This window comes from Podarcis muralis, chromosome 9 (genome assembly GCF_964188315.1).
Source record: "Podarcis muralis chromosome 9, rPodMur119.hap1.1, whole genome shotgun sequence".
Lineage (NCBI taxonomy): Eukaryota > Metazoa > Chordata > Lepidosauria > Squamata > Lacertidae > Podarcis > Podarcis muralis.
Genome location: NC_135663.1, coordinates 39,868,180 through 39,895,396, shown reverse-complemented (window position 1 = coordinate 39,895,396; position 27,217 = coordinate 39,868,180). Strand labels below are relative to the sequence as shown.

The following is a 27,217-nucleotide window of genomic DNA, read 5'->3' as shown; positions in this document are numbered from 1 at the left end:
GAGTAGAATGTGTCCTTTTATTTAAAATGTATCTCTGGGTTATTTGTGGGGCCTGCCTGGTGTTTTTACATGAGTAGAATGTGTGCTTTTATTTAAAATACATCTCTGGGTTATTTGTGGGGCATAGGAATTCGTTCACCCCCCCCAATATAGTCCGGCCCCCCACAAGGACTGAGGGACAGTGGACCGGCCCCCTGCTGAAAAAGTTTGCTGACCCCTGGCTTAGATACCCTGAATTGTGTGGGTGGAACTCAGCTTTTTGGACTAGGGCCTAAATCACATGGTCATATATTGTGATAAGTTTAATTCCTGCATTGCAGGAGATGGACTAGATGACTCTTGGGTAACTCCCAACCCTAAAATTCTGTGATTCTATGTTATCATCCAGTGCTTGGTACAGAAATATAAGACTGAATTCTATGTATAGGACACAGGGACAGGTAACTTGATACTGAATACTTAGCCCAGGGCAGTCCAAATTTTCATACCAAGTGGGCTGCAGGGTGCGGGCCTCACACTGCCCTCCTGCACAGAGAGAGGGAGGAAACTAAGCCAAAATTTGATCCCCTCCCAGTTCTCCTGCTGTTTTCCCAAGGCTGGCTAAGCAAGGCTCTAAGCGCTGGCAGGGTCCTAGATTCCTCCCACCTCCTTCCCAAGACTGCTAAAGTGCTAACTAGGCTTTGGGAAGTAGGTAGGAGGGTTCTAGTGCCCTGTCAGAGCCCCCATGCCTCCTTCCCAAAGTCCAGTGGCTCACTTACCTGGCTTTGGGAAGGTGACACCCTCCCCGCCCCTAGTTTGAAGGGGCATATGTTGGTTAATTAGCCAAGGGCCTGGGAGAAGAGGAATGTTTTTGCTTGGTGTCTAAGGATATGTAAGGTCCAAGGTGAGCCTCTCTGGAGAGAGCATTCCACAGTTAAAACGTTGTACCTCCAAATGAGAAATATTGAAATCGTGGGGCAAAATCCAATGATGTGTGAATACTGTTCTGTTTGCATACTGTACCACCTCTCACTAAATTTGCTGTGAAGGGTGCCCCCCCGCCCCACCTTCCAGGTTTTGGGGGCTGTCTCTGTAAAGGAGAGGAAAAGACAGTGAAGCCCCATTGTGTGAATGTATGTACTACTTGCCCATGAACACCATTAGATTTCCTTCATGGTAACATGAATTTTTCTTCCATCAAATAGTGGGACATCATAAGTTCTCTATGATATTGAAAGCAGAATTGTTTCATGTTAACCTTTATTATACCATTTGACTTTCATTTCATAATGGATTTTTTATTTTTAGAGTTCCCATGAATCAAATATTTAATTGTTACAAAAATGTATTGATTCACTTATCCAGTGTTAAAATGTTTGATTGATTAATTGAATTGGTTTATGCTTTCAGGCTGTTCATTTTCATAAGATACATAGTTTATATTTACTATTTTGCTAAACGTAGCTTTTTATTCCTTCTAACAGTGAGTTATTTAGGCAACAGACAAAAACGTTCCTCAGTAACCAGGTTTGATGCTGATTAAACAATCAGTTTTGATTAAACAAACAATTCTGACCAAACTGCGGGAGGCAGTGGAAGACAGAAGTGCCTGGCGTGCTCTGGTCCATGGGGTCACGAAGAGTCGGACACGACTAAACGACTAAACAACAACAAAACAATTAGTGGTCTTTTAAATATGTTTGTGGGAGGGGGTTTGTTGGTTGTTGTTTTGATATGTATGTTGTGTTTTCATTTAGTATTTTTATGCTGTAAACCACCCTGTGACCTTTGGATGAAGGGGGGTATAAAAATTTAATAAATGATAATAATAGTTATAAAATCCATTAATTTTTAAGAGGAACTATTATATTACATTGTTATGAATGAATAAAAATTGCAGTCTTTTTAGATTATTTGCACAATTGAATGTCTTAAGAAAGCAGTTCTTACTTTTCTTTTTGTATGATTGGGGGTGAATTTTGGAGTGTTAAGTTAGTTCAGTGTGGGGAAAAATCATCCAGACCTCTTTTGTTTGTACCTTTGTCTTGAGATAACTGGTTTGTATAAACAGTTCTGTAGTCAGGCCTTGGAAAACATGTAGGTGGCATTTACAATCCAAGCAGTGCATTCTAACTAGTGTCCAAGGATATGCAACAAAAGAAAAAAAGATTATTTTTTAAAAGTAATCTGATTTTTCTTTCCCAGTTGCATGCTACTGACTTCCCCATTGTTGAACTTCATGTTTGGGTAAAATTTTGAATATAGGTTTTCCTCATCCCAGGTCAACTTGTTACCTTTTGCACAAGCCCTCTGTAATACCCATTTTAATTATCACTGCAACAAGGGGAGGGTACTCTTGTACTCAAATCCTGCTTGTGGGTTCTTACAAGCATGGAGTTGGCCACTGTAAGAATAGGATGTTGGACCAGATGGGTCTTCTTATGTTCTTATTTGAAGGAGCAAATATCCGCAGGGCAATTGGATGTACATAACATATATTCCATCTAAAGAGAGGTGTTCTTGGTGGTTGCCCCTCAATGATAGAATTCCTTGGACAAGAGCTCAAACTAGACTTAAGTTAGTTGTACGTGGGTACCATTGAAATGAATGAGAAAAGTAAGTCATGACTTGGTTCCTATTTATCAGGCTTCCTCAAATTCAGCCTGCCAGATGTTTTTGGCCTACAACTCCCATGATTCCTAGCTAGCAGGACCAGTGGTCAGGGATGATAGGAATTATAGTCTGAAAACACCTGGAGGGCTGAGTTTGAGGAAGCCTGCTATTAATCAACAGGACTTAGATGCAGTTCTTTAAGCTGCAGTGTTATGTACTCTTGCATGGCAGTAAGGTTCATTTAACTCAATGGAACTTAATTATGAGTTGACATGTATAGGATTGTACTATTTGTCTGAAATCAGCCTACTAATTTCAAGCCTGTGCATCTTTCAGAAGCATTATAAGGTCTATCCTTAACATCTGGCTACCTAACTTAGGATCTTTTTTCTCTTTGCAGAAAACTGAGCATCTGTTAGGAATCCAGCTACAAATAATTTAGAATACTTAGTGTACTTTAATTTTATTAGTCTTTTGTACATTTTGGTAGAGCAGAAAATGAAAAAAGAAGATTAAAATTATTTTGACTTGTCCTAAAAGTAGAAATTCATTTATTTAAATTGTGTGGGTTTTGCTCATTGTATTACTTAGGGAAAGCAGTTTAATGTGTTGAGAATGTTTAGGGTAGTAATTTCCAAGTTCTGCATGAGATAGCTGTTAATGAATTGTGAGCCGAAATCCCTTACCCCACAGATGAATTGACTTTGGTGTATGTGTACGTGATTCACAGCTCTAGCCTTTTCTTCTAGTCAATCTTCTGAGAAGAGGGAATTCTTCCATATGTCCTCACTGATGTGATTAAGCTGTTTTGCTTCTGATGCACACATAGAAAAACTTTCTGGTCTCAGAAAAGCTTGGCCAGAACTCTCATAGGAAAAAGGGGAAACTGCTTTAGCACACTTAGCTTAAAGAAAACTTTTTGAGGTGTAAGAGAAACATGTCTTTAATTTTTAACTTGGTGTGTGTGGGGGGAGTGTGCTTTAGTTAGCTGGGTAACATTGGTTTGGGATTACCGCTAGATAATCGCTAGAAAGCTCTGCTGTTGAAAAGGAATTTGTCACATTTTGATAAATGGTTTATTAAGAAACCAGCTGTTTTATGAGATAAAAGGGCAACAATATTTTGTTTCTCTGATGAAGCTACAGTATCAATAAATGTGCCTTCTTAATTTTTTTAAAGGTTACAGTTAATAGACATTTTACTGATGTTCAGATTTCTGTTTGCTACAATCTCCAAAATTTACTAAGAACTGCCATACTATATTCATAGTGAATAAATGCTAATGACATCATCACAGTGATGTCATATGTTCACACACACTATACTAAACACACTGCACAATATATGTAAATAAATATGTACCTATTAGCTAACGTTGCCCAGCTAATGTCCTCAGAGAATTTGCCCTCTGACTTAAGTTGGTACCTCATTCCTGATATAACTTGCCTTTGACTGCTCTCCCTCTCTCATTGACATATTTCAGCCCACTCAATGGATATGGCGATCCTTGATTGTCATGTAAATGTTCAACAACCTTGAGATCCTAAATCACTGAGTATTAATCAGTCTTTTGTCTGGTTCATTATATTTTCTGCAGAATTCCTCCTCATATTTAAAATAAGTTTCATTAAATATTGTGTTGTGCTTTGAGATGGTGTACGTGTAGCTGGCTGGCTGATACCATGTTTCGACTCTAAACTCAGTGCCCTGGTCCTTTGATCTCATGTATAGCTTTGATTTTGAACAGCCTATTCTGTTCTGTTTATATCTAATTTGCAGTCAAACCTAATTTATGTAAGTTTCTCTGAGGAATGATTAAGCATTTAAATTATCAGACATGTGTTAAAGGAAATATTGTCTCTATTCAGCCATATGGGAACTGTGAGGAGACGTGGTTAAATGAGAAAACAGACCACTGGAAAAATTGTCTTCCAAGTCAGTGATGATATTTGGCATTTATTTCATATACTGTAGCACAGTTCAAGTTTTCAGAGTACTTCACATACAGTAAGCCCTCAACTTACACAGGGGTTACGTTCCGGGGATCACGTTTAAAGCCAAAGTTACGTATAATCAAAACACATCGGGTTCAATGGCAGGTGGGATTTCCAAAGTCATTTCCTTGGAATTCCACTTCCTTCTTGTTTGTTTTTTTATTTGTTTATTGCTACTTGTGTAAAGCTGAATGCACACAAGTTAAATGTGCATAAACTGCAGACTTAATGTATATTATCTTGGTAATCTTTACAACAGGCCTCCAAGGTCAGTAGTACTTATTCTCTATTATGAAATGAGTGGTAGTTGAGAGGGCTGAGATAGAATGGGGCCACCTTCTGTAAGATGAATATGGCTACCTCACTAGACAGCAGCAAACGTTTGTCTTCCATCTACCCTTTTAACTTGTGCTATATCTATCAAGGCAAATCTTAAAAAATGTACTATAAACACTGACAGCTGGGAAACACTGGCCTGCGAGCGCTCCAGTTGGAGAACAGCTTTTTACCAAAGGTGTCATGGGCTTTGAAGACACTTGAACTCAGGAGGCAAGGGAGAAACGTGCTAGGAGGAAGGCACGCTTGGCAAATCCACACCATGATCAACTCCCACCCGGAAACCAATGTCCCCACTGTGGAAGGACGTGTGGATCCAGAATTGGCTTCCACAGTCACTTACGGACTCATTATTACAATCTTACTCTGCTACGAGTGATCGCCAAAGAAGAATATCTGTATCTAATTTATACATATACACATGCATACGTGCAGAGAGATCTCAGTTGTCCATGTGACACCAGAATCTATCCTTTGTACTGTTTAACTGAGCCAGTTTCAAGGCTCTTTTGCTGATATTCAAAGCCCAGAACTTGAGACAAGGTGACTTTCAGGACAGCCTGAGCCCTTGTCGATCACTGAGATCACCTGCAGGAGTGTTAGTTGCCTCCCTGTGTTAAAGGCTTGATTGACCTCAACCAGAAGCTGGGCATTTAGTGTTGCCTGTCCTATGCTGTGGAACACTCTTCAGCAGATTCATCAGGCATGACTTTCAGGCGTGTTTTGAAGACCCACGCCCCCCCCCCTTTTGCTGACAGGCCTTTGTGAAAAGATTATTCTAAAAATAGGATAGAAACAGTTTGTTTGTTGATTCCTTGGCCCTGTAACTCTTATATTGATAAGCTTTGGGTATCTTCTTTTTATATGTGCTCCTCTTCTGGCCATTTTTCAAATACAGTGGTACCTCGGGTTACATACGCTTCAGGTTGCATACACTTCAGGTTACAGACTCCGCTAACCCAGAAATAGTACCTCAGGTTAAGAACTTTGCTTCAGGATGAGAACAGAAATCACACGGCGGTTGCGCGGCAGCAGCGGGAGGCCCCATTAGCTAAAGTGGTGCTTCAGGTTAAGAACAATTTCAGGTTAAGAATGGACCTCCGGAACGAATTAAGTACGTAACAAGAGGTACCACTGTATTTTTAATTTCTTTGTTAGGGTATTTCTCACAGTTCTCTTAAATTGTATCTACTCACATGCTTTAAAATGCAGAGTTCTAGTAGAGCATTCACTGCAATCCAATTCTCTTGTGTAATAGTAGATTTTAATGAGATTTTGTATTGTTCCTAGCGGTGCTGCCTCTTCCTAATGCTTCTCCAAAATTCCCCAATGTGGTGTTTGGGTCTAATGATTTATTATAGTTTATTAATTATTTTTTCCTGGCACATTTTGATTCTGTAACAACAACCATTGATTCTGCTTCATACTAATTATCAGGGAAAAGCAGATAAGCACTTTTCCTGGTATCAGTACATTTCTCATAGCACAGAAATACTTATAAACTCCTCTGTCTAATGAGAGCATGGCTAACAGTAGTAGAGAGACTAGTAGTTATTCCTTCAAAATGAAAGTTTTCCTTGTGTCTTGACTGAGAGTTCTCAAAATCTGATTTCGGCCTCCCTAAAGAATGTCTGGCAATTGCTATAGAAGGCATAAATAACTCTCCTTCATTACACTGTATATCCTCCAACCCTTGTGGGAATGAAAGTGGATTTACTCTTAACACAATGTGAGCAACATAGCTTGAACTCTTCAAAATTTCTGTGGTTTAATGAATTGTTGAAGTTAAAGTTGCAGCACAGCTTCCCTAACCTAGTACTCTCCAGATGTTTTACATCTACTAATTTTACACATGTCTTTACCCCCAAACTAAAAATCTCAAAAAGTTTAAATGTTTCCTCATAGGGGAGTTGCTCCGATCTCATAATAATTTTGGCTGCCATTTTCTGAAGTTTTCCCAGTTCTGCTATACTGTTTTTCTAATTCTGCTTTCCAAAACTTCTGTCTCCTACTCTTTCCCATCATGGCTTTAATGTTGAACGATGAGTTAAAGTGCTTTCTTGACAATGTCATAATGTATACAAAATCATATTCCATTTGGATATTGCGTTTCAGCCGGAACAGCTATTATTCTTCACAATATCTTGTCACAGCAAAGTATTGTTGGAGAGACAAGCTATAGTTAGGTCTTGTTAACTGATGCATCAGCCAAATGGCTACATGTGATGGGCTGAAATCAAGCTTCTTCGTGACAACCTATAGTTTTTTGTGTTAGCTGAGTGATGTATTGAAGGTCACAAGTTCAGGTTGCTTCCTACAAAGGAAACACACCACATTTCTCTGGCAAATCCTAGTTTTTAGTTGTAATGGGAAGATCATGCTGCCAAAGCAATGCAAGCTCTTGTTCTCATGCAAAAATCTTCTGAAACTGTGAGATTCAAAACATGTAGGAAATGAAAGTTTTTAAATTACCGGCATGTGTGGGGGTGAGGACTTCACCATAGGGGCTTATTTCCTTGATGAAAGGGTGTTCGTGTGGTCTATATTGTTTAATCTAGTGAGATGGGATTGAAGGGGAAGAGAAGGATTTTGTGATCCTTTTCCCTAGAACATAGCGGAAAGCCAAGTGCATGTTGCCTCCCTTACTAGCTCATTTAATGCTGGTCTGGATTCCTCTCTCTCTCTCTCTCTCTGCTTTCTATCTGTTGGCCACTAAATTGTCTCTTTCTCATCTTCACCTATCTGTTACCTATAGCACCCATCTCATCTCAAGTCTCCTGCCTTAAGTGGGCACTTAACATTTTTGTCTCCTAATTTTGGGACTTTCCCATCATTGTACTGTGAGGACATTTTTAATTGTCACATGCTCATTTCATATTTTTCTAGATTGCTTTGCTTATTTTTTTGGTAAAAAAGCAACTAATAAGTGCAAATAATTAATAATAATAATAATAATAATAATAAATAAATAAAAAATTCCCCTAGTTTATCACAGTCACTGGAACTTGTGGCCTCAGCCACTGTTGAAGAGGTTAGGGCTGCTCTGGTGTGTGAGCATGTTTAAACTTTATAGTACTCTTTCTTTTTCTCCTTCCTGCCACCTTGATAGATGGCCATGGCCTAGAGTTACTTGAGTCCCCATGCTGCTTCAAGGCCAGACTCTGTTTAGGAAGCTAGTTTTGATTGATAATTTATTGCTGCTCACTAGCATAATCACTGTATGGTGGGGTGGGGGCAGCAAGAGTAATTTCCAAAATGCTGAAGTGATGGTGTTATAATCGATTGATAGCAAAAAGGGGTTATTTGCAAGTTTGCTTTCTTGGGTGGTGAAAGGATAATTGAAGTTACTCCCAAGTGGAAATGTGATCAATTACTCATCCTATAGTACAGTCTCTGTTAATGCTTATAATCTTGTTTACTAGAAACTTGAAACAACTTAACAGCACCAAAATAAAATAAATTTAATAAAAACAACACAGCAGTACAGAACATTTGGTTCACAAAAAGAAGCGGTTTTAGCTTGGTCTGTGTGACGCACTAAGCCATGCTTTGGGTTCATGAGACTGCATTAACCTGCAGGTTCCTGGAGAAGTGCTCACCACTGCTTTCTTCCTGCCCATTTTTGCTGCCGTGCTGCACTGAGCTAAAATTTGGCATAGCATGTTGGCCAAAATGGGACTCAAGGTTAAGCTCTTGCTTCACTAAATCTGAGTGGCAACTGAAGTTTGATCTTGGTTACAGCTCATGGTTGTTGAGGAAAGAGCCAATAGATACTTTTCGTGGTTTCCATTTTCTAGGTTTCCTAATATTGTTGATGTTGAAAGTTCATAAAACAGCTTTCTTTCTGCTGTAGAACTTGCTGTAGAAATGAAATGCTGCTGAGGTAAAACAAAACTCAAGTTTTATTTTTGTAAGGTAATTTTAGGTTGGCAAAATGGATTGCTTCTTCTTCTTTATATCATATAGAATAGGCATTCCTGTATGATAGCTCAAATATGCAGAGTATCTCTTATATTACAGTGGTGCCCCGCAAGACAAAATTAATTCGTTCCGCAAGTTTTGTCGTCTAGCGAATTTTTCGTCTTGCGAATTATTATTTAGACAAAGGAAACAAAGTCGCGAGACGTTTTCGTCTTGCGAAGCAAGCCCATAGGGAAATTCGTCTTGCGAGGCAACTCGCAAACGGAAAAACCTTTCGTCTAGCGAGTTTTTTGTCTTGCGAGGCATTCGTCTTGCGAGGTACCACTGTATTATCATAGAACGATGGATTTTAAAATCATGGGGTAGTCATCCCAAACTAGCAGGGAAGCCAGCCTAGATAATTTTTCAAATATTAGGTTAAAAGCCTTATTTTTTTTCCCTACCATGAAAAGCACCTTGCATAAATGCACGCTCATTGCTGGCTATTGAGATGGAGCTCTAGGACCGAAAAGCATTTCCAAAATTGGGAGAAGCACTACTTGGCATTCTTGGACTCCACTTTTAGAACCTGCCATGAACATAAACATATATATCTATATATCTATATGTGTATGTATATCTATGTTATATATCTGTTTGAAACACTTTTGTTGAAATTGTCCTAGAGCTATATGGTGGCTGTCTTACGTTTGTAAGAAATGATGTTGCTCTTAGTCATGTTAATGGCTGAAGATATTGTTCTTGGACTCATTTCATCTTGCTCATTTGGAAAGTTTAAATCTCATTACATTAATAAATTAAATTGGTGGCATTTATGATAGTGTTCTTTTCCTTTTGAGTGCATAGACCAATTTACCTTGAAACAGAAAGTAATCTTGTTAATTCTATGAAGCATCTATTCTTGCTGTTTCAGCTGTTACTAAATATAAGAATGATATACAGTCCTAAAGAACATTTATTCTTAGTGGTTCTCTTCCAAAGCTCTATACTAAGAATGTACTTTCCAGCTTTGAACTCTTCCCATTTCTGTCCCAGAATCTGCCTCATATTTCCTGTTTCTTGCCTCAATTTTTTTTTTACTATTTTTTTTTGTCTCTGTGTTTGTTATTTTCTATTTCATATTATTACAGTTGAAGTCTAGAAAGCTAACTTGATGGGAGAAAAGTTTAATCGAATTGCACTGTTTAGTATCTCTCTGCTTTACTGATGTCCTCCCACAATGGACTTTTGAAAATTTATATGACTGGATGTATATGACATGAACAGTATGGGTGATATCCAATATTAGTCGTTCTCAGAATAGACCCATTGAAATAAAAATCAAAATAGCTCAAGCCCATTCATTTTAATGGGCCTCCTCAGAATATGCCTTGAATGGATATCACTCTCTATTTGAATTCTTATATAGCTAAACAGCAATACCCATATCCAAGGGGAAAGTATTAGTAGGTTTGCTGTGTGTGTGTGTGTGTGTGTGTGTGTGTATCTTAAGGAAAGTGGTTTACTTGGAAGAGGCTTTCTGATTTGAAATCCTGACATGTTACAGGTCTATTTGCTGAAGTATAATGTCCAGATTAAATCACCACAATTCTATAGCAGTAATTCATAATGCATTACAGAACAAAATACTTTGATAACATAACATTTACTTTTTAATTTAATATTATTTATCACTAGAAAGCAAATAGTTGTTGGCATCCATGTGTCTTGAGAGACAATGGAGTGTGCCTCCGGGGGTGAAGTCAAACCGCTGGAGCTGTGCCATCCTGCCTGCTTTTGCTGCAGAGCAAAACTTGGAAGTGACCTGTCTCAACATGCTGGGGAAGTCCCTAACTCACCAAGGGTTTGAGACCCATTGGCTACCCTCTCCTGTGGGAAGTGCTACAGTGGGTCAGTGAGCTGTGAAAGACTTACTCTATGTACAACAGGAATGGGCAGAAGGCAGATGGGGATCTGCTGGTAGGTTTCTGAGCAATTTGCAGTTGTCCCGAAAGGATTCTGATTCCCAATTGTTTAACAGTAGACATAAAAGAGCCTCTTTCTTGTTGCTAAATTAGACTGCTTAGGTGAAGAAAGTTTGGGGTGATGGGGGAGAGAGAAACCAGGAGCTGATTTTTTGTGAGATAGGACTGTGAACTCAGTTCTGTACTGAAAACAATTTCCTGAGCTGAGCTTGGTACACTTAAAATTAATTATGCTCACACTTGGCTTGGATCCATTGGATCTGCCTATAGGATAGGTATGAGGAAGTGGAGTTGGGAGTCCAGCAGCATCTGGAGGAAAACAGGTTCCCATAGAATTGTAAAGTTCCTCTTCTAGTTTGACGTTCTTTATCCCTCCAGTGCAGGTGAAGGTAGTGGATTGATGAAGAACTAGCAAACATTTTCCCTAGAAAATTTCATGTGGTGAACAAATTGATTAAAAGAATCAAAGTGAGTAGTAGAAATGGACATCCATATGTTAGAGATACATAGAAGTGCCACATCCTCTTCTTAATTGCATGCAAAGCAAGTGGAGTTGGTCTTTTCGGTTGTACTGCATGCTGCTACTAATCTTAACTGCTCATATCTGGTTGTACAGGTTTATGTTGGCAGCTGTCTGGGCGGTGTGTACCTTATTTCCGCTGTCTCAACCCAGTCTCTCTCTCTCTCTGCCAATTTCTGTGCCTTGCGATTCATCTTCTAAAATTATGATTTTTAATAAAAAATGAAATATATTCCACATGCAGCCCAGTCGTATTTAACTCTCACATAATGGCTAATATGTCAAATACTCACTTCAATTCACCCATATAATATGGGGCATAGTAATACTGACTTGGATTACAGGGTTGTGGTAAGGATTACAACTAGATATTGCCTGTGAAGTTTGTTAGACATTTGAAAGTGCAATATTGCAAGTATTCATTAGTAAATCAGTACTGTAGTAGCTAAGAGTGACCACCTTGTAATTATCTTAGGCTTCTTTTGAAAGGGGCAGTTCTTAATTCAGTTCATATTTTCCCCCAGTTAACTGTAGTTAATTCTCAGTAGAAGGTAACTTTTATTCATGTTGCAAATCTAGGAGATAATGCATGATAAAGGACGTTACATGTGCTTATGTTGCAGCAGAATTCCGGTAGACTTCGTCTGTGCTGCCTTCCTTCCCACCCCTTTATGAGGGTATATACATTTCTTCTCCTGCAATACTGAACACACAGAATTCACAGAAGGACCTCAGTAAGCTCTGTGTAACCCTAGTAGTTCTCCTGACATCCCATACACATGGGGAAGGTAGTGATTTTAAAAAAATATAGACCCTTAATTCAAAGAGTTATTCTCATAGCTAGCTGTAATTAAGAGGGAGAGAGATAACACTTAGTAGATGTAGCTTTCAGCTTTTTGCCAGACAAAAATCTAAAATATGGAACATTTTTTGGGGGGGAGGGGGAGTTTTAGATCCGTCTCTTTTATCAATCCATCTTTTATGGGCCATCTTTTTTATTGGCTATAAGAAGGAAACCTGACATAGTTTTAATAATTTTCTGCTTAGATTCCTCTCCCCCACCCCCAGGATTACTTTTCAGGTCCCGTCCCCCCGTAAGTGCTAGGTTTGCTTTACCAGCCTCGCATATAAGCACTGGCCTAGAAGCAACCAGTAATTTAATGTAGGCTGGTAGAGTAGGCATTGGAAGGGACTTATCCCTTCTCTGCATCCCGCATAGAAGCCAAGTGAGTTGTTAGAGAAGAGAAGCCCCCTCCTCTATGCCTGCAATAGAAATTCAAATCTCTGTCTCTCTGCCAGCCCCCCAACATCCCGATATAAAATAAAAATAAAATCACAGGCTAGTAACCCTTGTGGCCTTATTTACAAGTCTGAACTCTTTGACAACTGAAGCTACTGCATTCTTTCATTCTGTCAGAGTCCTTTCCTGTTGGATTCCTCCTTATTTTTACTTGCTTTTAACTTTCTTGCACTCCAATCCCCAAAGTTTCTGTGTAGTTTCAGAACTTTGGAAGGGGCAGTATTTTATTTAAGAATACTTTCACTTGCTTTCCAGAATAAAAGCTATATTAAGTCTGCGGAACTCTCTCTTAAAAAACCCCAAATATCAATTCTCTGTATATTTATTTGAAAGCAACCCCATTCAGCTTCTGAATAGGTAGCCATAGGATTTGGAATTGCAATCCAAGGTAGCCATAGTGCTGTTATTTTTAATAAAATTCATCAGTGAATGTATGTTGTGAGTTTCTTTAATGCATTTATAGTTCCAAATACATAAAATTGACTGGGAGAATGTAATAGAAGGCATGATACTATTGAATATGGAATTCCCCTTCTGCTGCAAGCTGCTGTTCTTTGTTATTTCAAGGACCTGGTACTCGAAGAACATCATGATTTTATTGACATCTTTTGACAGCAGACTTATCATTGAATAAGAAATACTGTGCAGTTACAAGGCTGGAATGCTGTGCCTTAAGACTATGTGTTTCTTATATTAATTAAAAAGAATAAGAAGTTTGAGTATGGATCATTGTCCTGTGGGTACTTCTGTGCTCAGTGAAGTGCTCCCCACTTGCAAGCTGGCACTCTCGGAGGAGAAAGACAAATAGATTGTTATATGGGGGGCATGCGGACTTGCTTTTCTTTGTAAATAAATGGGCTGCCCATGGAGGAAAGTGACTGAAATTGGTGCTGCATACAGTTCTAAAATGAACTGTTTTCACATTTTTTTATCCAAGGAGCTCAATAAAATCCGACTAGTTTTTCAAGTTTAAGATTATTTTTCATGTCTTAATAGATTCAATATTGTTTGCCTTATAATTGTATTTCCCGTAGTAAAGGTGAAGGTAAAGGGACCCCTGACCGTTAGTCCAGTCGTGGCCGACTCTGGGGTTGTGGCGCTCATCTCACTTTATTGGCCGAGGGAGCCGGCATACAGTTTCCGGGTCATGTGGCCAGCATGACTAAGCCGCTTCTGGCGAACCAGAGCAGCGCACAGAAACAGCGTTTACCTTCCCGCTGGAGCGGTACCTATTTATCTACTTGCACTTTGATGTGCTTTTGAACTGCTAGGTTGGCAGGAGCAGGGACCGAGCAACAGGAGCTCACCCCGTCGCAGGGATTCAAACTGCCGACCTTCTGATCGGCAAGCCCTAGGCTCTGTGGTTCAACCCACAGCGCCACCCGTGTCCCTTTTCCCGTAGTAAATTAGTAGAAATACAAGTTTTACTCAGGTAAGGTTTTAAAAGTGTCTTCAAGTTCCTGGCTTAATTAGGAATGTCAAATCATATAACAGTAAATGCCCAACTCCTAGGTGAAGCCAGTCCTAGACCTCTATAGCACACAGAAGAGCTAAGAACCCTCCTCTGGAAGATCTTGGTGATTGAACCAGGATATATGGCAGTCCTGAAGGTATGCTGGACTCAAGGTGTTCAGGACTTTGTATATTAACACAAGGACCTTGGACCTGACCCAGTGAGCCAGGGTGCATGCTTTAGCAGAGATGTTGCCTGCTGTTGGCCATTTGCTCCCATCAGCAGTCTGTCTGCTGCATTCTGCAGTAGAGGGAGCAGCTTCCACGTCGCATTTAAGGGCAGTCCTACACATAGTGCATATTGTAGTAATCCAGCCTCAAGGTTACCAATGGTACCAGACTACAAAGACCCAGATTGTCCTAATTTCAACAGCGACTATTTCAAGAGCATTTTCTGGTTTTACCATTTGGGAACATAGGGAATGTAATACCCCCAAATTCTTTGCACAAATTGCCCACAAATGTACAAATTCAGATTGTCTGTAGCAAGTCAGCATTTGGTGAATTACACTGCCAACAACTTTAATGCATTATGTGTATACATTTCATTTGTAGAGCACTTAAGCGCGAACAAAATGAAAACTGGAATTTTTATAATGTTAACTAAAGGTTATATCGACATGAGTTGACTTCCATGATGGGTGTCCCCTGTGGAGCAGATTTTGAGGATTTGGTGATAATGGGCTTCAGAGGTTGGGAGGACAGGGAACACGGAAGTGTCTTCTGCTTGCTTAGTGACAACATTGGTTGCAACTTCATATTTCTAACCTCAATCCTCCAACCCAAAGACCATTCTTCAATGTAATATTTTCCCCATTTATATCAATGGCTTTTGAGTATCCTGTGTTTTATCTCAGTTGCAGTTGATGATGTTTTTTTCTGTTAAACCTTTGGTATCAACAGTGAAACATTTTCATAAGAAGATATGGATGTTTTATGTAATAAAGAGCAAATAATATGAAAATACTAAAACAGGTTGTCTCTACCTGTCCCCTTGATCACTTTTTAATGGGATACCGTAGTACTGTTTGAGATCAAATTTGAAAGTCTGAATAGGTTAGAATGATAGGAATTAGAAAAATCTAATAAAAATGGAAAAGACAGCTTTTATTATTAAAAAGTAATAATAAACTGTAAGTCAGTGGAGACATATCTGAACTTGATAGCAAATTTCTAAAATATGAGGTATTGATTTGATGCATCTACTGTCGTAATGCTATCATAGACTAGTTAGAGAGATCCAGTACTACTTGTCTGCATATGTTGTCTTCATAATAAATAGATCAGGACCCTGAAGATCAGTTCAACCCCCTACAATGCCGGAATATGCAGCTGTCCCATACATTGAGCCTGCAACCTTGGCATTATGACTACCACGCTCTAACCAGCTAATCTATCCTACCTGCTTTATGTATACTAATTTATAAGCTTCAGTTCATAATTTTAAAAACCGTTATGAAGTGACAAAATAAATCGCTGATGCACGTTTCTCAGCAGATGATCCTAATGGCACGCTGTGCTTTTCAACAAATTTTGTCGACAAGTAACTTTTTTCGTTTTGCTTTTAGCATGGTTAACTTGTTATACAGAGAAGAGGCTGCCCTCTAGTGGGTCAACATGGGAATTCACTTAACATATTTTCTTTTTCAGCCTCCCAACATAACCATATTTGACAATACTGTACTTCTAATCAGTGTTGCGATCCGAGTATGTTTTATGTTTAAACTTCACTGTTGCAATATCATTGTGTGGCACTGGTGTTTGTGTGTGTGAGAGCTTTTCCATAACCAAAGGTGCTTGTTCATAGTAGATGGGATAATACCTAACAAGGTAATGATGTACCTTAAAGTAAAGGTAAAGAACCCCTGACAGTTAAGTGCAGTCGCAAACGACTCTGGGGTTGCGGCGCTCAACTTGCTTTACTGGCCAAAGGAGCCGACGTTTGTCCGCAGACAGTTTTTCCGGGTCATGTGGCCAGCATGACTAAGCCGCTTCTGGCGAACCAGAGCAGTGCACGGAAATGCCGTTTACCTTCCCGCCACAGTGGTACCTATTTATCTACTTGCATTTTGACGTGCTTTCGAACTGCTAGGTTGGCAGGAGCAGGGACCCTAGCAACGGGAGTTCACCCCATTGCGGGGATTCGAACTGCCAACCTTCCGATCTGCAGGCCCTAGGCTCAGTGGTTTAGACCTCAGCACCACCTGCATACCTTAGAATGTTCCTCATAGATTGACATGCTAGCTGTGTAATCCTTACAGCAGCCCCCCTAGAGTAGATATGGGGATGATGCTACTATTCTAGGGCTATGTGTTGTGGTGACCAAGGCTGAGAGAAGTAGGTTTTCTAAGGCCACCTAGTGAACTTGGGACTGAGATGAGAGCTGAACTGGGAGCTTCTAGGTTAGGCTCTCAGCCACTACCCATTATGTTGTATCATCTATGATATTTTTATAAGGAAGGGATGTAAATCAATTAATTCCTTAATTTATCGGTGATCTTCCAATTGTGTTAGCCCTATTATTCTGTGTTGGCACATATATAAAGAACTGATCAGTTAGTTCCACATGTTCCAAAGTCTTTTTGATTTTTGTTTCTTGAACAACCTCTCCTCCAGAGGCTTTATAGGATCTCTGAAACGGAAGGGAATTGCCAAAGCAGTTTGTGGTATCGTATGGGGAATTAATGTTCACTCTACCTAGATAAGTAGAAGCCCTTACACTAGTTTAAAAATACTTGTTCGGATTGTGACCAGAATTTTTTGTAGTTATTCCAAAAGCTGCATACTTAGCCAATAAAAATTACAGATGCTGTTTCATTATTGCTAGTGGTATTGGTTAGTGTAAATTATACCTTTGATATAATTTGATAGTAATCGCTCACTTAATGACTAAGCACAATTCAAGGCTTTTCTGTAACAAATGTGTATATTTATCGGCTTATACTACACAACACCACATGGTTCTGAGAAATATGTATGTCTGCCATTGCTATTTTTACACGTAGAACTGTGCTTCTTCTGGCACAATGTATTAAATGAAATCTGTGTGAAATAGATAGTGAATCATCAAAAATATATGGGTTACAAATAGCATTGGAAATCAATTTTATAGAAATTTTAATTTGAAATTAATCAAATATGTTTCTCAGTCATTGAGTCTTTTTGAAAAAAGTGGGTGCATGTTTCTCACAAGTAATACGGTATGTTTTGTATAGGTATCATACATGAAATCATGGCCTATGTTATGTTATATGTTTGGGGTAAAAATAAAAGAATGTCTCCATCATCCTATCACTCCACATGACTTACAGTCAACATGCTACAGCTTGAATTTATGGGGTTGAATAATTTTATGTTTAAATACATGGTATGCTTCCTTTTTAAAATGACATGGTTTAATTTTAAAAGTAATACTTATACTAATTCCATTACACAGATATTTGGAATGAATTCGTATTTAGCTGAGACTTCTGCATATATAAACATTTTTAAAAGTGCGATCTCTACGCACCTCAGAGGCTTCGCTGCTCTGATCATAATCAGAGTTCTGTTTCTGCCCACCAGCTGACCTAAGATCAGTGCTATGAAGGTAGACAGGAAGGGCAGCTCCTTTGTGCCCAGCATCTGGGTCCCTCACCGTAACCTCCAGGTGTTTGCTGTTCGTAGATAATACTTTAAATGGTACATGAATCAAATAGAAGAACTCCTGCATATCCTTAAGGACTTCACACTGGGTAGTCCACCTCTGCTGCTACAGCAGCCTTTGGTTCTAGCAGGGTGGCCGAGGTACTTTGGAAGCCTTTTTCTGCTAGCATGCTGGTCTCCCTCAGTATTACCAGCTGTGCCTGTTCCTGCACCGCAGTAGCTTGATCACAGTGCTCCATTGGTAACCTCAAGACTTGATTATTGTAATGTTCTTTATGTGGGGCTACCCAAAAGCTGCAGTTAGTGCAGAATGTTATGGCCAGACTGCTCACAGGAGCAGGCGACTGGCAGCATGTGACTTCTCTGCTGAGAGATTTGCACAGGTTACCAATTTGCTACTGGGTCAGGTGTGAGGTTCTTGTGTTAATTCACAAAGCCCTGAACATATTGGGACCAATGTACCTTTAAGGACCACCTGCCTCTCTTATGCTCCACCTCCATCACTGAGATCCTTTGATGGGGCACTTCTTGTAGTTCCTCACACCCCTCAAGTTTGATTGGCCTTTACTAGGGATCAAGCCTTTAGTGTGACAGGCCATGTGCTGCGGACGGAACTCCTTGCCAGTAAAAGTTCAGAAATCACCCCTGCCTTCTTTCAGACATTGCCCCTGTTATTTAGACAGGCCTTTAAAATATGAAAGGTGTAAAATGTATTTATGGACTTTTTCTGATGTTTTATTGATGCTTTAGTTGGTATTGTGAGTTTTGGTATAGTGCTCACTGTCATGTTGTATTTCTACAAAAGTGTGATCTAGAAATGTCTGATTGATTAATTAATGACATCTACTCTAGCAGCTTGAGTTCTTATAAACAGACCCCCAAATACCCTTTTAAAATGCAGTCTTTTTGGGTTATATTTTGTATCCAGCAGAATAGCCACTGGTTTGTTTTTCGCACTGAGGACCTTCTGCATGTTTTCATCTTGTCATCAACAACTTTGCCTAAGATACATTGTCAAATGAAATAATTAGCATAATTGTGGAAAGCACATTCTCTCTAACCAGTTATGAAGGAAATTAATTTTTAGAAGAAACTTTTCAGAGACAATCCATTTCTTTTTCTATATTGCTTTCATTATAATTGGCACTGCCCAGGGTGCCTAACTTAGGTTTTATGGACCACAAAAACTTTATTATATTAATGGGGCCATTTAGTGCTCAGTGTTCATATTCTTTCCCCCCTCCTTCTTGACACTTGGAGTTAATCTAAAGGTATAAAACTAATTACTTACTATAAAATGCATAAAAAGAGGGCTTAATTTGGTATTGGAATGGCCATATTACAGCTTCAGGTTTAAAATAAGGCTTCCATGCTGGGCTTAGAACTGTTCTTGAGTCAGGGCAATACGTGAAACCCAGCTCTATATAAATAACTGATACGCTGATAAAGTGTCTAATCTTTGTTCTCTACCTCTGCTTTTTTTCCTTCTCAGAATGTGAAAACATTTGCATCTTCAGATAGTCTAGCAAAGGTCCAAGAAGTAGCAAGCTGGCTTTTGGAAATGAATCAAGAACTGCTGTCTGTCGGCAGTAAGAGACGACGAACTGGTGGGTCTATTCGAGGTAATGCTTCCTCAAGCCAAGTCGATGAAGAGCAGATGAATCGAGTGGTGGAGGAGGAGCAACAGCAGCAGCAGCAACAATTACGGCAACAAGAGGAAGCGCACGCGGCAAGGAATGGGGAAATAGGTGGTGGGGAGCCTGGACTTTGCCACAGAAATGAGTCCCAGCAAGAACAATTAGAAGAAAACAACAACAGATTTATTGCAGTGGATGAAGAATATTCTGGTAACCAAGAAGAGGAGGAGGAAGATGAACATGCTGGTGAACAAGAGGAGGAGGAGATGGAGGAAGAGGAAGAAATGGACCAGGACAGTGATGATTTTGATCAATCTGATGAAAGCAGCAGAGATGATGAACGCACTAATAGTAACACTGTCACAAACTCAAATAGTATCATGGACTTAGCAATACATCAGCAGTCATCTCCATTCTACATAAAGTCAAAGGTGAGTAATTTAAAGTAATTTTAAGCAAAGCACTGAGGCATGGAGATTTTTTTAAATAAGAATTAAGCAATTAATATATATTACTAGAATAATGCACTCCTATGAAGCTACTGATTTACTATGAAGGCTTTATACCAGCGTTCAAGTATTTTTCATATTTATTGTGAAAGAAGAAAATTATACTACTCTACCACTAAGCACTAAGTTCAATGGCATTGGGATCCTTCTGTGCTCTGCTCTTACAGTTGCTCTAAGAAGCACTTAATAATAATAATAATAAATAAATTTTATTTATATCCCATCCTCCCCAGCCGAAGCCGGGCTCAGGGTGGCTAACAACAATAAAATAGTACAACATTCTAAAATCATTTCATTATAAAATTAATTCAAATCAAATTGATGGCAACCATTAGGCTAAAGTTCTGTGAAGATTGCCAAAGGAGGGAGTCAGGCTGTGCCCTGGCCAAAGGCCTGGTGGAACAGCTCTGTCTTGCAGGCCCCGCGGAAAGATGTCAAGTCCCACAGGGCCTTAGTCTCTTGTGACAGAGCATTCCACCAGATTGGAGCCACAGCCGAAAAAGCCCTGGATCTAGTTGAGCCTTTGCTATTTTTTCCCCTTCAAAGCAAGTGAAATGGAATTTGTTAGTTGTGTATAATGTTTTGTACATATTTGCCAAAATAAGTATGTATTAGCATTTTTTTTTACAAGAAACTCCTTAAAATATGTACCAGAAGGCAAGGTGCTGATAAACATGAATAGGTAATCAAAAACGTTCTTTCCTTTTTTAACTACAGCATGCCTGTCAGCTTTCTAGGCTAAGAAATGTTTGCCATCATACAAGTTCCAATATTTCTGTCTTACTTATATGCTGAAAACTGACAACAGTTTTCTAGTGGATTCCATTCCTCATAAGTGTAAGCAGAGTAAGAAGTCGGGTAGAAAAATCTGTGAGTGCATTGAATATTGAGATCCGTACTTGTCCAATAAGTTTTCTTCAAGAAGGATGTATGATGTGCAGGTTTATCCTCATTGCGTTCAATTGGTCACTGGATTTTGGATCACCATAAAGTAATTTCCACACATTCGAAGAAAATTTGTACTACTACAATTCACACACGCATCTGGTGCTTTTAGTAGGAAACCATTCTTTTCTCTAGGTTGTAACCACAAGTGCTTCTTTTTGCCCTATGGCTGGTTGTACAAATATCAACCCAGACCAGAAAATACCTCCCTGCCCTTTCTATGAGTGGAAACAGAACACTCGTGTACATAAGAGCATATTCTTATTTTTTTTTGTGGGCAGCTGGCTACATTAGATTCAACCTTATTCTGCTTTTGGCCTGCTGCCACTGATGCACCTGGTAAATGTTGAAATGTGTCCTGACAATGACAGAGTCACATGGCAGGTCAAAGTAGTATACACAACAGCTGTGTGCTGTTTCCCACCTAGCTGACTTCCCCATGCAATGTGAGAATGTACATGCTTTTGTAGTCCTCTGCAACTATTCAGTGGGGTCTAGGATGCTGCCTCCACCTGCCTCTTCTCATCTACTGTTGTATTGAGGAAAATGCAGGAAAATCTTTCTGGACACTGGTGAGGATGGGGAGACACAAACTGACCTTCCACCTTGTACTACCTTTTGCCAGTTAGTAGCTGACCAGAGCCTTAAATCAATGATCTAACAACTTCTGGGACTTCTGGAAATTGGGCTTTTCTCCCACCAGAGACTGAAGCATTTCTTACTAACAACTCTTCCACTGATGAATCATCATCCTGATTGGTCTACTGCAGAGACACACACTAAGATGAATAACCTTGGTGATTCTCAGACTTGATTTTTGCTTTCTCAAAATTGTTTAGGTATTTGTTAGATACCTAATAGCTCTTATGTATAACAGCCTAACTTGTGGCTATTCTAAGTAGGTGTATTGGGCCTTGTTCTAAAGTAAACGGAGTAGTATTGCTTCCAAAACCCTAGTTTGAATATGGCAGGCATCAACATTTCAGAATAGCTGTTCCCTAGAATGCTGCTTGTACCCAGGTACTGAAGTCGCTGCTATAGTTTATGTGTCTCCATTACCCTGAGGTGGCTTTTGGTAGCCATGCTGCACAGTTAGAATCAGGTCTCCATTTGTTTTGTTATCTATAAATTTCTTTATGCATTCGTCTAATAGTTTTCTGTTTTGCTGGCAAGGAGCACCCACAAAGGATCTACACAAATGCTTAGCCTATGTTATAGAAATATAGAATTGTCGAGTTGGAAGGGACCCCAAGGGTCATCTAGTCCAACTCCCTGCAATGCAGGAACTTAACTGAGACATACATGACAGGTTGCCATCCAACCTCTGCTTAAAAACTTCCAAAGAAGGAGAGCCTACCACTTTCCAAGAGAGTCCGTTCCACTGTCAAACATCTCCTACTGCCAGAAAGGTTTTACATGGCAACCAAAGTGGAAAGGGAGGGCTGGGATTTGCCAGCTACTGGAGTTGGCTCCAGAATGAACTCTAGTTGCCTTGGCTTTCTTGATGATTGTAAAATAAAAACACCACTGCTAAGAGTGATAAGCATGCACAGTCACTTGAGAGGACTGGACTGAGGGAAATTTGCATAGATATTCTCAGTTGTATTCCTCGATAGTTTTAAACTGCTGAGCCTCATGCCATTCAGTGGGACTCTCTTACTTCACATTGTGCTTTCCTAGCTTAAATTAGCTTTGCACCCCTTTGCTGAACTAATCTCTTCCCCACCCCCAACATGAATATGGGGTAGATTTTTTTTGAAATTCATTGCCTGTGTCATACATGTTAGCGTTCACCACTTTTTAGTATGTTTCAGAGGCTATGTCCAAGGTAAACATTGAGAGATTAAAGATGAATATTTTGCTAGTGCCTGTGGCTGCAGGATAAATGCAGTAAAATTACCTGTATATATTTACCTGTCTAATGTGGAAGATTCTCATGAGTGTTGGTTGATAATGATTTGACCTGACTTTATTTCATTTCTAAGCAAGGAGGAACACGGCCAAGGACCTCCCTCGACCTATGAACAAGTATGGCTGATATAGTGACTTAGGGCATTTGAATACTTTAATTGCCTTCCCTTGATGTAACAGGGTTCATGTTTTGTAACCTTGTTTTGTTTAACAATTATGTCTGTGCCATAAATAGTTCTAGTTTCAATCTTCCACGCACCTATGGTTTATTTTGGTTTTATTATATGTCTGTTTGTTCGTCAGTGATCTATAACTGTATATGGACTGTGTATATTGCCACAAGATCCTGTTTGATAACATTATATTTGCAGAATCTATTACAACCTTTTTTTGAAAATTAATAAAAGTTATATTAAAATCTAAGAGAACCTGTGGTAAGGGGAGTGGATGAGTGAGATGATGGCATACATGGTCTGGAAAAGAAATCTCATGAATTTAAAAGCTTACACTGATGACTGGAGAACCTTTTCATTCAGATGTTGCTTTTGGGTAAGGCAACATTGGTGTACTGTAGGCAAGAAGAGATCCATAGTGAAAATGCACAACCCTGTAGTACTGTATATGCTATAAACTCGAAACCATTGTAGGGGTAAGTGTGAGGTCTATAACAATGCCTGCAATTTGCTCTGTTGCTAAATAATTAAAGTCCTTCATCTTTAATTCAAATCCATTCTTGCTTTATCCTGTAGCAGTTGCTGCTTTTGTATGCTGCTTTTTCAGTACCAAAGCGGAGCTGAAAGTGGATCACAACAGTTACAGAGTGTCTTTTTTTAAAAGCAAACAACAAATATAACCATATCAAACAGATTATGAGCACGCTAGGAAAGCAGATTCTAACAATTACATAAACAATACAGTTCTATGGAACTAATAATAACTGAAAAATAATTCATCAGCAATAGCTGCTGAGTCACCAGTCCACTACCACTTGTCATAATCCCTATGTGACGGGTTTCCTTACTCAGTTTCACAGTACAGGCCTGGGCAGCAGCTTCCTTCATAGTTTCAGCCACAAGGGAGGTGGAGCTGGCCAGCTTACAGCTTATCTACTGCAAGGAGCAGCAAGATCATATTGACTTCTGCCATATTTGACAGAGGGTTATCCCGTCCCTTTAGTGTGGCTTTGCTTGCTTCATGCATTGGAGAAAGAGTTGCTGCTTTCTGCACTATCCTACTTAACAGTGGTCTCTACTGTATTTAACTACTTACATCCTCCTTTGTTCTGTCTACCCCCCCCCCCAGCAAATTCTATATAGTAACACATTTTTCATAAGTGTCTAATATCCTTTATTGCCAGGAATGGCTAACTACTCCCCCTTGTGGTGAGCCACATAGCTGCAGCCTCTTAGGGAGGAATCTTCCAAATCCTGCCTCCACCACAGCGGCTGCTCATTGATCCCTCCTGACAGAGTATATAAGGAGGACGTGCTTTTCATTGAAACTTGTTTGAGCAGCTATATCTACCTGGGTTCTCATGTGTGCATGCACATTTTGTTTCTGCTCTTGCTCTTTCGTCCTGACTTTCTGTGGCAGTCCTGCCTCCTAGATTGCTCTTGATTATGGCTCCCAGTTTCTGACTCACTTTAGCCCACTGCCTATAGACCAGATCTGACACTTAATTTTCCTGTAGGCTGTGACAAAGCAGACATGACTTGTATTTGCAGTTGCCCTCCAACCTTCTATTTCCCCACATATTTTGATTATTAAGCTGTGTGGCAGTGGCTTGGTTCAGATGATTGATCACATTCTGACTTTTTTCTTTGTTTGTTGTCTGTTGTTAAGTCAGAGTTTCTCAGTTTGGACGTAACTTATTACAACCCAGGATCTCTGTGCCAAAGTCTGTGTGTGATGGGAGAAAGGCAAGGAAACTTCTCATTCCCAGTTTCATAACTTGTGTTGCTTAAAATCTTGAATCATTTTCTGAACCAGACCACTGGGTCCAAAGCTTTCTTAAGCTGCTAGTCAGCAGTTTTTAAAAGGGCAGACACTAGGGACTAGTTCAGTGCAAATTTTGGAAGGAATTGTTCCTTGCTTTCCTCACTAGGGACAAGGGACGCGGGTGGCGCTGTGGGTAAAAGCCTCAGCGCCTAGGGCTTGCCGATCGAAAGGTTGGCGGTTCGAATCCCCGCGGCGGGGTGCGCTCCCGTTGCTCGGTCCCAGCGCCTGCCAACCTAGCAGTTCGAAAGCATCCCCGGGTGCAAGTAGATAAATAGGGACCGCTTACTGGCGGGAAGGTAAATGGCGTTTCCGTGTGCTGCGCTGGCTCGCCAGATGCAGCTTTGTCACGCTGGCCACGTGACCCGGAAGTGTCTCCGGACAGCCCTGGCCCCCGGCCTCTTGAGTGAGATGGGCGCACAACCCTAGAGTCTGTCAAGACTGGCCCGTACGGGCAGGGGTACCTTTACCTTTACCTTTACTTCCTCACTACAGGAGAAGCGAAGACCAAACAGGAACATCTTGTAGTTAATATAAACATAAGAAGAGCCCTTCTGGATCAAGCCAGATACCAATCTAATCAATCATCCTGTTCTCACAGTGGTCAGCCTATGGAAAGTCTGCAAGCAGGACCTAAGTTCAACAGAACTCTCTCTCTGTTTGCGATTCCTAGCAGCTGGCATTCAGACGCATACATACCCTTCTGAATTTCAGTACAGTCATACCTCATGTTACGTCCGCTTCATGTTACGTTCTTTCAGGTTACGTCCCGCCGCGACCTGGAAGTACCGTAAAGGGTTACTTCCGGGTTTCGGCGCTTGCGCATGCGCAGACACGCAAAATGACGTCATGCGCAGAAGCAGCGAATCGCAATCCGTGCATGCTCAGACGCACCGCTACGGGTTGCGTTTGCAACCAGAGGTACCACTGTAGTATGGTTGTCCCTGCCCCTGGAAGATTTAAGGTTTAATCTTACAGAGAATTTCCAAAGTGTCTTCTGAACAAGTATTTACAAATAGATTAGGACTCAGCAGTGGGTAACAGGAGTCTAGTGAGTAAGGTACCAGTTTGACAGCAGTTAGTCTTGAGGGCAGCACGATACAATTGGGTCAACTCAGCAGTGTTTCCCAACCTTGGGCCTCCAGCTGTTTTTGAAATACAATTCCCATCATCCCTGACCACTGGTCTTGCTAGCTAGGGATGATGGGAGTTGTAGTCCAAAAACAGCTGGAGGCCCAAGGTTGGGAAACACTGAACTAGAGGGTGTTTAAACTAGTGGTGCCATTCTTTGTCACATCGCCAAAGTCGGCATGAACTCTTTAATCTTAATGTATATATAATTAATTCCATTTACATAAGAATGCTTCCCATACCTATTTAGATCAGTGAAGCACATAAGAACAAACAAGACAGATCAAGAATTTCAGCCTGCCTCAGACTACCTGCCTTTTTTTGGCAGCTCAAACATTCTTTACTTCGCATATCTTGAGCTATTATTAATAACGCCGCACTCTTTTTCAGCATGCTATTTGCCAGCTGAACAGGATTATGCAGCTTAAACTGCCACTACCGTGTGAATGCCATGTAACAATTGGTTAGTGTGTGTTTTTCCATTTGCTCGCTTATATGTATTATATGGAATATTTCTAGTAAGTCAGATATGTTATCAAAGAACATTAGAAGCTTCTGTTATGAAGTGCTTGAACTTTAAAAAATATTTTAGATTTGTGGCACACCTAAAATCCATTGATGCAGTTATGAAAAGGCAAGTAAGTTTCTGCTAAAAATACTGGGTTGAGTCCAATATTGTGTGAGTTCCACTTGTGCAACAGGACTTCCCCTGCCTCTCTGCAGCCTCCTGCTTTTCTGCCAAATCTTTTCTGGAGGGTTTCCTAACCTGTCGGATACAACCCACTGTTCTTTTCACAAAATGAACTGAACAGTCTGCAGGTGGTTCACCACCTCCTCTTAAGATTTTCTATGTATAGAGTAAGATTTAAGATACAGTACTACAATTTAGTTAAACTGAATATTTCTGTGTGCTGATGACCTTTCCAGTACATGCTTACATGGCTTACTTAGTGGTGAACAAAGTTTTTCAATTCAGTATTTTAATAGGCAAAATGTGTGTACTTGAAGAGTGTTGTACTTGAATTTGGGCTTATCATAGCTGAGCTATAGATACATAAGTAGGGAGGGGTTTAGGCATGTCACATTCTTTGAAACTCAGTTGTCAACATCTTAAATGAGATTACAAGGTGGTAGCTCAGACAGTTAAGCTTGTTGCTTATTAAAGTGCAGTATACATACCTATCTTTTCGTTTCCCTGCATTTGGAGAATGATAAGAACATTTGTTTGGCTGTTTTATGGTATATTTTGTTTGAAAGGTGTACTGGGGTACAAAGATGCAATCTGCCACTGAATTCTTGAAGAGC

At 40.0% G+C, this 27,217-nt stretch overlaps 1 protein-coding gene across 4 annotated transcripts in view; it reads left to right on the top strand.

Annotated features, from left to right (window-relative positions):
• Positions 1-27,217, top strand: part of FBXW7 (F-box and WD repeat domain containing 7) — a 114,137-nt gene that overhangs the window by 22,463 nt on the left and 64,457 nt on the right. For 3 of the 4 annotated variants that reach the window (XM_028744886.2, XM_028744885.2, XM_028744889.2), the window contains exon 2: positions 19,277-19,852. In XM_028744886.2, the coding sequence (XP_028600719.2) occupies positions 19,346-19,852 (507 nt within the window). In that variant the 5' untranslated portion in view covers positions 19,277-19,345. Of the gene's footprint in view, positions 1-19,276; positions 19,853-22,860; positions 23,205-27,217 lie in introns of those variants that run through there. The other variant, XM_028744890.2, reaches the window with a different exon arrangement.